The sequence below is a fragment of the Ostrea edulis genome, chromosome 9 (genome assembly GCF_947568905.1).
Source record: "Ostrea edulis chromosome 9, xbOstEdul1.1, whole genome shotgun sequence".
Lineage (NCBI taxonomy): Eukaryota > Metazoa > Mollusca > Bivalvia > Ostreida > Ostreidae > Ostrea > Ostrea edulis.
Window position 1 is genome coordinate 40,013,204 of NC_079172.1, and position 15,492 is coordinate 40,028,695.

General features: G+C 35.9%; 1 protein-coding gene across 1 annotated transcript in view; it reads right to left on the minus strand.

Annotated features, from left to right (window-relative positions):
* Positions 1-15,492, minus strand: part of LOC125660474 (sushi, nidogen and EGF-like domain-containing protein 1) — a 62,495-nt gene that overhangs the window by 11,379 nt on the left and 35,624 nt on the right. The window contains exon 15 of the mRNA XM_056149182.1: positions 1,898-2,068. Coding sequence (XP_056005157.1) covers positions 1,898-2,068 — 171 coding nt within the window. The remainder of the gene's footprint in view (positions 1-1,897; positions 2,069-15,492) is intronic.

Genomic DNA, 15,492 nt, shown 5'->3' on the forward strand with positions numbered 1-15,492 from the left:
TACCTGGACAATGGTGAGTGTTACAAGACGCACTGCTTGTTGATGAACCGGCACAATTGTTCCCTCCGTGGGCGGGGGCAGGGTTGTTACAGGAACGACTTCTGGTTTTTGTGCCGCTTCCACAAGACCTTGTACAGGATCCATAACCGCCCCAACTACCCCATTTACCATGAACTGCAACAAATATCTTTAGAGTGGGAGAATACCATAAGCTATTCTGATCTTGCAATACGAGTTAAGGTTGATCGATCCTCATGTGATGTCATAGGTTTATTAAATTAAACTTTGTGTATGATAGAAATATCTTTCAGAGGAATTTTATTCACTGCATGAAATAAGAAATCTGGTAAACTATTGATACTGAAAAAAATTATATTTTTCATTGATCATAATCAATCATTTATGATAAAAGAAATGTTGTCGAGGGCAATAACTCCCATGCTGGTATTTCGTCTACTGCATGTCTATTATACATCTAGTATGATATCTTATGAGACTGATCACTGTTCGTTATCTTCACCTTTCATACAACGATTTCCAAAATATCCACAATTAATTCATGCATATTTATAAATTAGCAGATTTATTTGTACAGGGTTGACATTCAAAATTTGTCATTTTAACAAGTTTTTATCTAATTTTATTATTCTGTATGACGAAAATGTGTGATTTTCTTATGTCAACATATCCTTTTGTGTATGTCTGACATCTTTACAAAAGTGGCAATATACACAGTTTCTTTGGTTATTAATCAAATTTAACTACATTGAGTGGAAATTGATAAAGTTCTTCCACTTTCAACCATTGATATTGATAAGTCACACGAGGATGGAACTACCATAAATTCTACTTCTCGTTTAAAGGTTTTTTTCAGATTGATATGTTTTGAGGTGTTTGATATATTTCCAGAGATTTACTAACGGTATTTTTTCAACTATTCAATTATGTACCAAATAACACCTATCGGTATAACTAATATAATCTCCAAGATCTGAAGACAAATTCTGCAAAATAAACAAGGGGGTATTATTTAAGAGCATACCTACAATGAGCATTTCATATAAACCGCCATTGTGTCGGATACACGGTCATGGGAACGTTGATTGCCGAACATAATCGGGTTGCTGAGACAGAGGTCATATACAAAGACGGAAACTGACGTGAGTAACTACACGTGCCGTTTGTTTTAAAATATTACATCGTTTCATGAATGACAAGAAGTACTTATAAGTGTAAGGAAATAATAATTAAGCAAATGTGCCTCTCAAACGAAATTTTGATGGTGAATTTTCTATAAAATTGGCATGTTAAAATTGTTAACAAATCTGACACGTGCTATGTGCCTCTCTTTCGTGTTTTCTTTCTTTTCGAATTGGTGACCTCCGAGGTCAATGCAAATCGGAGATAATGAGCAGGAATTACTGACAGGATGACAATGGTTCATGAATCGACATTTTCTGCTGATTTAGCGGATTTATTGCTATAGATACACTCCGATTTGATTAAGCTATATATTCAATCACAAACATGTTAAATATTTATTCTTTTATTTTTTAATTTATTTGCCGTCAGTTAGTTTGTATTGCTTAACTTCCAAACTCTCAATTTTGTATTCATTTTGGGATTTGTGAGATTGATATCTTCGGCTTATTTCATGATGTTGAAAATACTACCAACCTTGAGTTATTTTACTGAATCATGAATGAGTGTTACAGCTCCTTGAACTGGTGTGGGACCCAGCACAATTCGATACATATAATAACATATAATTATATGATATATACATGTACATCATACATTTAATTATGCCCATTAATATTTGACTTGATATTTTACATGCAATGTATTTACATAGCATACATGTATATATGATATACAAACGGTTTACCTGGACAACTGTGTGTATTGCAGGACTGTGATTGGGTGGAAGATCCAGGGCACTGGTCACCTCCCCACTGAGGGGAAGGGTTTGTACATGTCCTTGACCTTGTTCGTGTCCCTCCTCCACAGCTTCTAGAACAAGACCCGTATGATCCATAGGATGACCATCCGCCATTAATGGGGGGCGCTAAAACAACGTGTTAATATAATTCCAACTGCGTTCTTTGAATCGTCGGCTTATAAAAATGCTTTATTGAGCTGATCATTTGTTTCATACATTACTAACTGTACTTACTGTACAAATGCTTTATTGAGCTGATCATTCGTTTCATACATTACTTACTGTACTTTTTGCACATAAACTGTAACGCTCCACTGCATTTGCCGTCATTCCATTTACCACTGCTTTCATACATCATAGCACAATCTTCGTCCCCAGAGTTATTGGGCTCACCTGTGCGGAAATAGATACATATGCCAGATCGGTTTCATATGCTTTCGATGTGTAAAAACACTTGTTTGAAAACACTCATAAGGGTAACTTGCTTCATTGGCAGTTAATGAATATATCAGTATTTGTGAAACAAGTCTAGATTGCACGCGTGCTTAACGAGTTACTATCAATACTGGACATGCATGGTGTTGATGCTTGGGCTTATAACCTGAATTCCAGTTGGTATATCTCCACGAGAAGACACCACCGGACCACGCCCACGAATTCTCCTTGGGGCCGTCAAATCCACCCATCCATATACTCTCTCTGCCCATCAAACCTGTCAAAAGAAGGGGTCAAGTTATAAAACATTAGCTATTTTTTAGGGTTAAGGTTGTGAGAAATTTTCTCTTGGTTTACGGTTTACTTTTTTTTTTTTTTTTTTTACAACGTTTGATAAAATAAAATTGGCATCGACGTAAGCGGTAAAAGCGAAAGAAATAATCTGTGGAGATTGACAGGACGAGTAGAGGGGATCCTATTATAGGTATCGCACCGATAATTGTTCAATCAAAATTAACTTAGTTTCACTTTTCCTTTATCGTTTTCTCTTGATATGTGTTGTCGCCGTCAGATTAGGACATTTTGTGTAGTTTGTAGAAATAATCCATTGTTTATAAAAGTGATGTAGAGAATATTTCCTGAGGTGCACTCGGGATGTTCACATATATATATGACAAACACGTGGATTTGAGGGTGGTCTTGTTTGCGGGTGAAAAAAGAGATATTGCCGAGTAAGGTGGTATCTTTTTCGGCGGAAAACGAGACACGTAACATAGGGCACTTCCAACTGAGACATTTCTAATCTATGCAACGAACCGATTTTTCTAGAATGATTTTTATTGTTATATTATAGTGAAAATAATCACCTATGTGATACCCTAAAATGCTATGTTGATCTTCAAATTTCGGAAAAATACAATGAAAAAAACTGTTATTGAAATAAATTTACCATGGACGAATGCATTTTCTGAGGAGTCCTCGATATTCACCAGGTTAGCCGAGTTGGCTTGACAGGTCTTCAAAGCATTGGACCACGTGACCTTTGACGTGAACAGCTTATAACATTTACCGCTCCTGAAACTCCAGGTTGAATCGCAGGCAGACAGCGCAGCTGTTAGTAAAATTGGAAAAAATACATGGCTATAAGTAAGCGAAATAACGAATCATTAGAATACCATTAATGAAAATATTTAATTAAAGGAATATAGCAGCAAACTGATTTCTGTCATTTTTTCTCCTATTTTTTTCCCCCCTCCTATCCCTTATATGAAGAATTCCTGCATGATTTCCAAAATATGTTTACATCTTATATTATATGACCTATGACACGTTTCTCAATCATGTATATCTTTATAATTGATTAAGGCGTCTTACTAGTTTGTTCACAGATGTAGGCCATGCTGCGACTGCAAGAATAGTCGTTCCATCTCCCGCTTGTTAACAAGCTGGCACAGTCTTCTCCTCCAGCATTATTTGGCTCGCCTGCACACAAGCATTGTTTTATTAATCTCCTTCAACAAAGGATTACTTAAAAGGTCGCATACATTCTGCTGCTGCTACTACTACTACTACTACTACTACTTTTAACAATACCACTACTATTACTACTACACATGAACTATTACCACCACCACCACTACTACTACTACTACTACTAGTGGAGTTTTACGAAGAGGCTTACTTTTACAATCGACGGCTGACTTTTACAATTTTAAGGGATCAACTCCAACTACAGAATTGGACCAAAATGAATGTAAAGACTGCTTCAGTAAAAACACCAAAACCGACAATTATGCTTATTACAAGAGTATTTTAAACTCTTTAGCAACTCTTACTCTTTCTACATTTGTTCGAAACTTTCACAATGCACTACTCGTTTTGATATTTCATTAAGCTAATTTTATCGATATTCAAATGTACATGTAATTTATTAACTGCGAATGACGAGTTGCGAAATGCATGAAGGGACCCAGAAAATTGCCATAAAAAGATGTAAGCAGACGACCTCAAGTTATCCTGACATTTCTAAATAATGTGTCATCAGGCCTGAAAGCTTAAATTTTCTCTATACCTCACATCTTATGATTCTGGCTCCCCAAGGAAAAAAGCATCCCCTACACATCCACAAACATACTTTTGAAATGCAGCTCTATACTAGATCAAAAAGTCGAGGGGTAGGCTTGTCGAGATATATTTTTTCATAGCCTCTCCCTCTCATTTTGAAAAAAAAACGTCCTTGTTTCCCTCTCTTTCGTGTTGAATATCTAGGTTTAAATGTAAAAACAGCCAATAAGTGATGTGTAATTGTATACATGTATATCAATATACACAGTAGAATCAACAATGTTTGTGGAAATTGGCCCCCATTAAAATCGATTACTCCTAGTATACTAGTATAATCTATACATTATCGATATAAACATTTGACAAGTGCTTGTTCTTTAGAAATGTTGTACCCCGCGGATATCCGGATTAGAATAGGTCCTCTGCAATACCCCTTGCTTGTTGTATGAGGCGACTAAATATGTCGATCCTTCGGATAAGACTGGAAAACCCGAGGTCCCGTGTCACAACAGTTGTGGCATGATAAAGATTCATCCCTGCTCAAAGGCCGTAAGCGCCGAGCATATGCGTACATTTTGCAGCCCTTCACCGGCAATAGTGACGTCTCCACATGATTGATCGGTTGCTTTTACGTCCCTTCCTGGATTTTTTACTCATATTGATAGGGCACTATCTGTAGGTGAAGTATCTCAAATGTAGACCCGGCCTATGTTTAGCGCTCAGCGCAGTAGTAGTGAGGGTTCTGTATCGTGCCAACGCATGCCGCTGCACGGGACCTCCGTTTTTAAGGCCATACCTGAAGGACCCGTAATTCTCACTTCTAAATGCGGAGAGTTTCTTTGAGCTGAGTGAAAAATTATTGAGTGGGACGTTAAACAATATTTGTCACATATTTACAGTGATTTTCTTCTGTTGTTCAGGTATTGTATCTGGTTATCATCAACAGTTGTTTTTTTTTTTATCGCATATGTGATAAAACGAGCTCCTCCCACCTTGATATCGCATGGGCGGTACTAACATAAGAATTACACATTAGAAACAAGACAGGGATAATTCAGTTTTTCGTGAAGTTACTTTTGCTGTTTCACGGGTAAAGCGTGCGCCGATCGATGGCTGCTGGGGCGTTGAAACAGACGAGAAGTGTTATGTAACAAATACATGTATACACATACCGTTCTTGCAGTCTGTAATGTTAAATCGTTCTCTCTCTCCTCTCTCTATCTCTCTGTTCTCTCCCTCTCTCTCATTTTATAAAGAGTTTGATAATGCAATAACCATTACATAAAACAACTGAATGCGCTAAAGTCTTTGAATTTTGCATTTCATATTTGGAGTTGGCCCTTTTAAACTGTAAAAGTTAGCCGTCGATTGTAAAAGTAAGCCTCTTCGTAAAACTCCACTGCTACTACGAATGCTATTGCTATTACTACTACTACTACTACGTATTTCCACTCGATAAAACATGGTTTCACAGCAACAACCATTCGAGAGTATCATCTTGTGGTAATTTGATGTTTATCAAAAACGCTTCTGTTTTTCAATTTTTAAAAAGAAACCTGAAGTTCCAAAACTGTGGTTGAAGAAAGTTTGTTATATCACAAGCTGGCTGGGAATAAATCGGGTGTACCTGAGTTCCACTTAGTGTATCTCCAAGACTGAATACTGCCGTACCAGAGCCACTGATTCTCTGTAGAGGAGTCAGAACCACTGATCCAGAATTCATTATTCCTTGCAAGTTCTGTGGGGAAAACAAAATTTCAAATTATACAAAATACACCAATCGCGGTTACCATCAACTGAACATGGCTAAAGCAGAAAATATTACATGCATACACTGGTGAACCTTTTCATACTTTCATATTCATTCACTGCTTAACTTTTTCATACTTAAGGCAAAGTTTCTCCACAGCACCTTGTTACTGCAAATTTGATTTGTACTTCAATAGATTATTCCTGATAGTACTTAAGTTCCAAAGATATCCTATTGGTATGCAAAGAGTTTTCACATTTTGTAAGCTTGGTCTAAACACTTTACATCCAGTTTCAAAATAAATGGGTTTCATCTAAGGAGATTCATGGGCGAAGACGTAAAGGGGCAAAGTTGCGGGTGCGATAGAGTGAAAACGCAAAACAGTGAAACTTCTTCCAGCTTTCGCCCCTTTGTTTTCGCAACTTTGCTCCTTTGTTATCAGAAGAGTTTGGTACAACAAATGTATGTATGCATGAAACCAATCAAAATTGTATGACGGATCCAACATGGATGGCTTTGTTTTTACTGGAACAGTCCTTACTTACATGTATATGATCTTGCTACTATAACTGTACATACTTTTATTGTATCCTTATACGGATTTGCAGATATAAATTTCTCCTCTTCATTAGATATTTTACTTAGATTGACGCTATTCCAGGTTGCTACTATTTACACGTTAACCATTAATCATGTGCACATAGCAAATACATTGAATTATTCAAACAAAGAAATTTTCTTACTGCAAACTTTGTTCCATCTTACAATTGCTTTGCAGATGTAGTGATAATCTTACTGCAGTGTTAGTGTGGTCCAGATATAATTTCCTAGTAGTCAATTCATCAATTTTTAGCATGCGTATATCGGAACTTCCTCGCAGGAGGAAAAAAAGAGCAAATGCAGGAAGTTTGAGAATATGGTAGAGGGAAGACAAAGGACAGAGGTCAGCTTCGCTCGATTGTCTTCACACTTTGTTCCTTCGCCCTTTCTCGCAACATCACACGTTCGCTTCTTCACCCCGCAACTTTCATCTTTTCGCATTAAATGCAAAGTAGCAAAATTGTAGGTCAAAACAAGTAAAATACGACTGGCATAAAAAGCGCGGATATAAAACGACCACAAAATATGAATGAACTCCCTTACGGTGAACGAAGTTTTGCTCTCCATCCGAGCCGACGTCCACCAGGCTGCTTCCCACGGTCTGACACGCTTTCAGTGCGTCCATCCACGGACGTTTGGTGGTGTACAGGCGATAACAGTTCTCCCCATATTTGGTCCATCCCGAGGTACACGTCACTGCGGAAACTCGGTGTTCTGAATTAAACAAGAAAAAAGTGAACGACGTCACAAGGCGGAACAACCGTTTTTTTTTATTCATAACAGTGTATCAGGGTGGACATTTTAAAAAGGATGACCTAAACCTTATACACTGTAATTTGACACGTTCCTTGGTATGTTCGGTGATGCCAAACTCGGTAACAGCTCCTCCCTCTTTACTTTTATAGGGTTACATGTAGTTTACCACATAAGCACAATGCGAAATTCAACCATGTTGGTTACTATAACAGAGAAATTCAATTATTCGTGACCAACTTATTTGATTGTATGCTCGTGAATTGATCTCAATGTATCCTTACAACAGCAACAAAATTTGGGCGTGTCAAATTTGTAGCACACTTGAATATTACACTGTGCTAATTTCCTCTTTGAAAATAATTCATTGGGGATTATCATAAATGTTCAAGAGAATCGCCACCATGCTATGACATGCGTAAATAGAAATTTGTGAAGATGTTTATTATTTTATTGTACAATTTTCATCACCATATAGATTTTTCTGTTGTCTTTTATATCAAATATCTAAATACTCCTATCAACCAGTAATTTGAATTATTCCCATTTTCGGGGTCAGCCAAAGGTCAGTCAGTGAATAACCAAGTTTTCATTCTTTACCAAATGTAAAAAAAAATTACAACTGTGAATATTAAGATATACAAGTTTACGGGTGCTCCACACTGGGGCATTATTGTAGTTGAGTGCAGTTGCTGAAAACAAAAGAAATGTCCAGGCTATAGTTAAGAAATTTACAAAGGCTAACGTAGGGGAGAAGATTTTTTTTACCGCAAGATGATGGACAAGGGAGGTAACTTGTGGTAAGGGGTTAATACGTGTATTTCATTGTTAGAGGCTACGTCGGAGGCGCATATTGTAGGGGGAGGGCGTGGATTGAAGGTTCGAGCCCACCACCCCTGAACTTGGTAGAAGGTAGAAGATAAATACATTTCCCCATTTTCATACACATTCAGTTGTAAGAAAATTAACGTTAGTCCGTAGTTTTGATAATTACATGGTGGAATTTCCTGGGAAATTGTTCGAGACCTGCTAATCATCAAATAAATGTAGTCAGGCTGGCTTGCTCTAACTGTTACACCGCCAGCACATTATTTCATCAATTACATTCATCAACAAATAGGTGAACTCGGAATAACAGACACCACAGAGTATTCTGTAACTGCTTCTTACTTAGACATTTCATTGAACATAGATATTAACGGCAAACTAGCATCTCAACTGTGTAACAAACGGAAAAAATGTCACACAACATTTGACCCAATGACATATTTGCAAACTAGATCGTTACAGCGACCATAGAATTTGCGAAATGCTGACTTCAAACGATACTATTGAAACCCCTATAACATCAACTTGTTTGTCAGTAGCCTGCCTCAATGTGAAAACTGATCATACGCAAAACACTCTCATGTATATCGAATCAGTTAAGAGACATAAACACTATATGCAGGTGATAATGGAACATTGCTACATAAATATGGGAAGTTGACGATGGAGAAGATGAAGTCATCCCGTTTCTCATAAAGTTGAGTTGTTAGTTTGCCATTAACTTCAACATGATAACATAAAATATCTGAGTACGAAGCAGATGTGGAGGACTCAGTGGTGTCTTTGTTTGATTTCGAGCTCACATTGATCAATGGAATCGATAAATGAATGAAAATGATTATTGATAATAGCTAAAACGTTCATACATCTATATGTCGAGTTGAGGGCCATAGTAAAGGATATGTTTTTACTGATTTTCTATATGAATAAATCGTGTGTAAGTTTTACGTGCAAAAGGTCAATTGCAACACACTGTAAATCAAAAACAAGTAATATGACCTAAGATTTTCTTTTTGATTTCACAGTCCTATTTCAATGCAGAAAACAATAGTATTCTTCCCAGAAAATTGACAAAGCTACAAATCTTATGTGCGAACGAAATATCACCCGTTACTCACCGGTCACTATGAGTGAGACTATCAACACTGCTGCACACCGTACCATGTGGAAAACCTATCAAAACGTGAAATATACAATTTATAAAACTTTCTTTGATATATTATATTATTATCGGTGATTCTAAATAGAATATTTTGAAAACAAATGAAGAAATATTTAGTCTTTGCATTTAGCTACAATGTCTGAAAAAATGGTGTTAGGAATATGAAATAAACACAGACTTAAATTTAGAAAAAGAATGACGCCCGATATTGATAACATTTATTGATACAGATCTGTTATTATAATACACGTAACTTACGCTATTGATCACATTGTTACAGATCTGTTATTATAATACACGTAACTTACGCTATTGATCACATTGTTACAGATCTGTTATTATAATACACGTAACTTACGCTATTCGTCCCCTGTAATCCCATCATATTGGAGAGGTAGGTTGGAACACTCAATGGTTGATTCGGCTTTTATCAAAAAGAGAAAGGTCACATGTTTATAACAAAGCAATCTGACATCTTTTCTTCATGTGTAGTAATTAGCACTTTGCATGAGAGACCTGTGGGAAGGGGGAAGGGGGCGAATATCCCCTCTCACATTTAGGACTAAATCCACATGTAAGACAATAACACCTTTACTTCCAAGCCAGGTTTTTGTTTTCTTATCGTTAAATTGCTTCTTATGGATAACATTCTGGGTTTTTTTTTTAATCCTTGAACTTTGTCATGAAATATGATGGATACGCTCAATTTTCCTGAAGTGATCCGGATTCCGTGTTGTTGTTGTTTTTTTTTTGTTTTTTTTTTTGTTTGTTTTTTTTAAATCCTATACCGAAGTCCAAATCTGGATTTAGTATCGTTAAGATTAAACACAGTATCGTTGTACGATTCAAATAAATTGCAGTTATTCAGAAGAATAATCGAAGTATACCGTAATTTTTATTTTTTGGGAGGGGGATCTAGGACAGATGAAATTATTTACATATATACTGTAAACGTATTATATTTGGCGAGTACGATATTTGGCGGAAATCGTTTTTTCAACAAGTTAGCGTAGATTTGATTTAGCGCATTCCTGAATTACTTTTAAACATCTAGATTTACGGATGGCATTTAGCGATGTACTTGGTTTAGCGGAAGATGCGTTCCGCCAAAGGCGCTAAATAGAATACACAGCCAAATGTAATACATTTACAGTATATCCGTTATCACACATTTTGTTTTTTCCTTGGAGGAAGTATCTATGATAAATGAAAAAATTCACATGCTATATCCGTTTTCACATATATTTTGAGGGGGGGGGGGGGGGGGGGGGGGCGTGTTATCTATGAGAAACATCCACACACAATTTATTTATCCGTTCTAACATTCACTGTACACTTTTCAGTCCGGGTCCGTTCCTTCAGATATTGAGCATTGCTATATTAATATACATATCAATATTAGATAGGACACTAATTATTTTTGTATTTTCACATGTTAGAAACAGGCTTTTTAATATCCGTGGCTTTTCATGCACAAACGTCACAGAGTAACAATACTACACAGTGTTCCAATCCAATCGCTAGAATTCTAGTCCTATAACATTAGATCTACTCATGTAAATGAAAAAAAGCGCTCTCTTTCACTTGTCCCCCTAATCGGTTTTAATTTCCCCCGATTATCAATTCTATTTTGAGGTTTTCGGCACATTGCATATTTTTTTTTTTAATTTGTGTTTCACATTCCTTAGAACACGATACAAATATGAGTTAAAATCATGTTACTATATACAATGTTATAATTTAAAAAAAAACAAAAACAATGTCGAAATATGTAAATTGTTTTTCATTTTAAAAATATTTCCATTGAATAATTTGAGAAGGAGGTAGGTTGTAAATTTTACATTGATAAATACGTTATTGCCGTTTTGGTAAAAACAACACAAATGCACCGATAGTTCCATGTTTTCCTATTACACAATATCAAGGATGGGATAAAACAAATCACGATACGATACGTCAAACAGTACATCCCCCGTTATAAGTCCTCATCATACCGTTTCATCCGACAAGGTTCCCCCACAGACTTCACAATCTCCAATCTTTGATCTCGAATAAACAAAAATCAATCCTTTATACCTCACAACTACTTTGAACCGGTGTCGTCATTAGCTAGACTTGAATAGACCAATCAGCGCACATTTATGCCAGGCCAGTTCATACAGTGTACATGTATAGTACTAATATACCATTTAACATGTTAAGAAGAACTGCTTTTAATTGTAGCTCAGTCTTTTGTAATTTTGTTGGTTTATCGAGATCATCATAATCCCACTATAAGACTTGGTAATTTGTTCGCATGTTTCTGATATCTGTAACAACACAATACAAAGAGAAAGATGGTAAGGAACTTCTTTTTTATATATATTTAGAGAGAAAGAAAGAGAAAGATAAGTTTATTATATGACTTCATTAGACACTTAATGTTGTATTTGATGATTGCAGAAAATTTGACGACGCCATGGTACTCGATGTAATATATTCATCCGAGTTTCATAAGTTTTCTCTTGATTCAAATTCTGTTCTTGTTTGTGTTTTCAGTCATGCCGGGGCGCTTTAGGTGAATCGTCGCAAATCTAGACCAACAGATGGCGCTCAAGGGCTTGGTGCGGTGGTACCTTATTGTGCGAACGTCCTACTGCGACTCTGCATGGACGGCTATCCCAGGAAGAATGCACGCTCCTACTCTTCTAGCGATACATCAATTCAGCATCATTACTCTAAATATATATCTTTTAATGTAAACAAAAATAGATATTTTAAGGACATCAGACAGTGTAGACACCATGCATCACTTGATAAGCACATCATATCACTCAAAACGAGGAACGACATACATGTACATGAATGCAACACCAAAATACGGACAGGGATTGAAAAGGCATTATAGTTTAAAGACATACGAGGGGACAACACGAAAATTCTGTGCACATTGTGGAGATGTATTTGGCCAGATGAAAGGAATGGGTGGAAATTTTACTTGATGTGTACTACACATGGAGTTCAATCTGGGAGGTTTTCGGTTAGCTTTATTTGTGTAATGTATGCATTACGCGTCTTACTTCACGCGGGATCAAAAAGAAAACAATATGGCATTGGTATATTATATGAAGGACTAACCAGGCTAAATTCATTATCCTCGATAATGTTTAGAACTTTTATTTCGCGGGAACGAAATTAATTTTGTGGGAACATTTTAATTCGTGGGAACGAATTTGTAAAAACAAATCCTTTCCACCTGTCGTACACCAATCACAGGATGCATTGCTTGTAATACAGAATTAAATTTCTTGCTAGCAAAGTGACAAGGATGAGCTACTCATTAAAATATTTTTTTTTTATTCATGGACTCGATTATATTAAATGAAATAAAAGTTTAAAATTGCAAAATAAATTTCATGAAGAAAGAGAAAGATTAAAAATATGAACATTACTATGGCAATTGAGTAAACCGTGTCTCGCCAACTAAATGCAGGCACCCCTCTCAAACATCAAAATGATTAGTGCAAGGTGAAGATAACGAACTGTGATCAATCTCATAACTCCTACAAGCAATACAAAATAGATAGTTGGGCAAATCAGTAAATCTTTATAAATAAATCTTTTTATGAGACATACTAAAGGATTTTGTTTTAATCCGTACGACCTAAATAACACCACCCCATATCGATTCACATTAGATGACGGTAACTGAAGACTTATACTATTAAAAAGTATGTGAATGGTAATTCTTATTTACAGATTTAAAATCGGAGAAAGTGCAACAATTAATCGGTCGTATTATTAAACACATGGTCAGTAAAAATAGCAACTTGTAATTATGTAAAAATATTCTATATTTAAATCATTACAGAGTTTGCCAAAAAGTATCTAGTTCTCATTTCATATTGATAAATTAACTTTCGAAAACCTTGACAAAAAAGATAGATGTATTCAACACAGATGGTATGGCGTTAAGGGACTATTTTATGCTAGGTGATAATATTGTAGGATTTTGATATGGTCACAACGAAGCAGCAAAATTAAAATTCAACAGGATTAATTAAATCTCGTTGTGTGCATACGAATACTGCAGTTAAAATGTCCAAGAACTGTTGATAAATTGCAATATTTGCACAGTATAATACAAATATTTTATGCTTGTAATATATATTTATATATATATATATATATATATATATATATATATATATATATATATATATATATAAACAGAATTATTGCATTATACAGACTTTCAAAAGTGAGCGAAACTATTCTTTTTCAGTACTCAAAGTTACACATTCTTTCGCTTAACAAGCTTATTGATATTAAAATACTTGTATATCCTTCCATTCAAAGCTGAAAGTTACAAATTACTTTTAGAACATATATGCACACACACACACACACACACACACACACACACACACACACACACACACACAAACAACCCAATACTCACTTTCATTCCAATTAGAATAGATATATCCCAATGTCTCGAAATAAAAGAAATCACATAGTCACCCATATCTGATTCATATTTGAATATTTTATTGAACATATATTAAGGGCAAACTACATGTAACAACTCAACTTTATGACAGAAGGGATGACTTCAGCTTCGCTACCCTCTAATTCCCACAAATATGTGTAACAATATTCCATTAACATCCGCAAGTGATGTTTATGTCTCTCAACTGATTCTATATGCATGAGCATGGCCTGCGTATGAGCAATTTTTAACCGAGGCGGGTTACTGATATATAAGATGATATTACAAGGGGTTCAACAGTCCTGTTCGAAGTCAATATTTCGCAGAATCTATTATCGTTGAAATTATCTAATCAACAAACACAGCCTGTCTGTATCAACAAACACAGCCTGTCTGTATCAATAAACACAGCCTGTCTGTATCAACAAACACAGCCTGTCTGTGTCAATAAACACAGCCTGTGTGTATCAACAAACACAGCCTGTCTGTATCAACAAACACAGCCTGTCTGTATCAACAAACACAGCCTGTCTGTATCAATAAACACAGCCTGTGTGTATCAACAAACACAGCCTGTCTGTATCAACAAACACAGCCTGTCTGTATCAACAAATACAGCCTGTCTGTATCAACAAACACAACCTGTCTGTATCAACAAACACAGCCTGTCTGTGGGTCGTATGTTATACGTCTGTTATACTGATTTTTATGACGTTCTTCACATACTAATTTCGACTGCGATCGAGTTACACCGTTTAATTGATCAAGATATAGGGCTCACAGCGGATATGATCGGTCCACAGGGGATGCTTACTCCTCCTATGCACCTGATCCCACTTCTGGTGAGTCCAGGGGTCGGTGTTTGTTTGCCCTAATCGTAATTGTGTATCTTTTAGGAATTATGAGATCCTTTTTCGTTGTCTTCACTTTTTTCATGATACAGTTTTATGTAAAGAAGTTTTGTTAATTGCAACATGTGCATAAAATTAAGATGTTTTGTAATTTCAAAGGTCGAAGTCTGACCGTTTTCGGCATTACCACTTAGATGCTTCATACATGTATCTGTTTCCATAACCACCAAATAAATAAATTAATCTTTATATTTTGTTTTGTGAGATTTTTCATATCCTATTCACAAATTTTTCACGCACATAGAGACATCACCAGCTCACGGGAAAGGCTTAACTGCTACGCCATGCATAGGCCAAAATTTGTGGTACTTTATCTTGCCAAAAATACCATGATGCGGGGGCTCAGTATCTAAGGTCAAAGATCCAGGATTTTGATTTCTAACTTTATGAATGTTGCTTGACAGAACTTATGAGAACACGTTCTAATATCATATTGAATATGACAGGAAGTTTAAATGACGACATCTTACATAATCTTAGTGCACCAGAATTATTCATTCGGTAACTAAAAACGCTAAAATAACTGATGTCTCATTTGAGTGAAGGTTACATAGTTGTTTGTCTATTGAGAAGTGC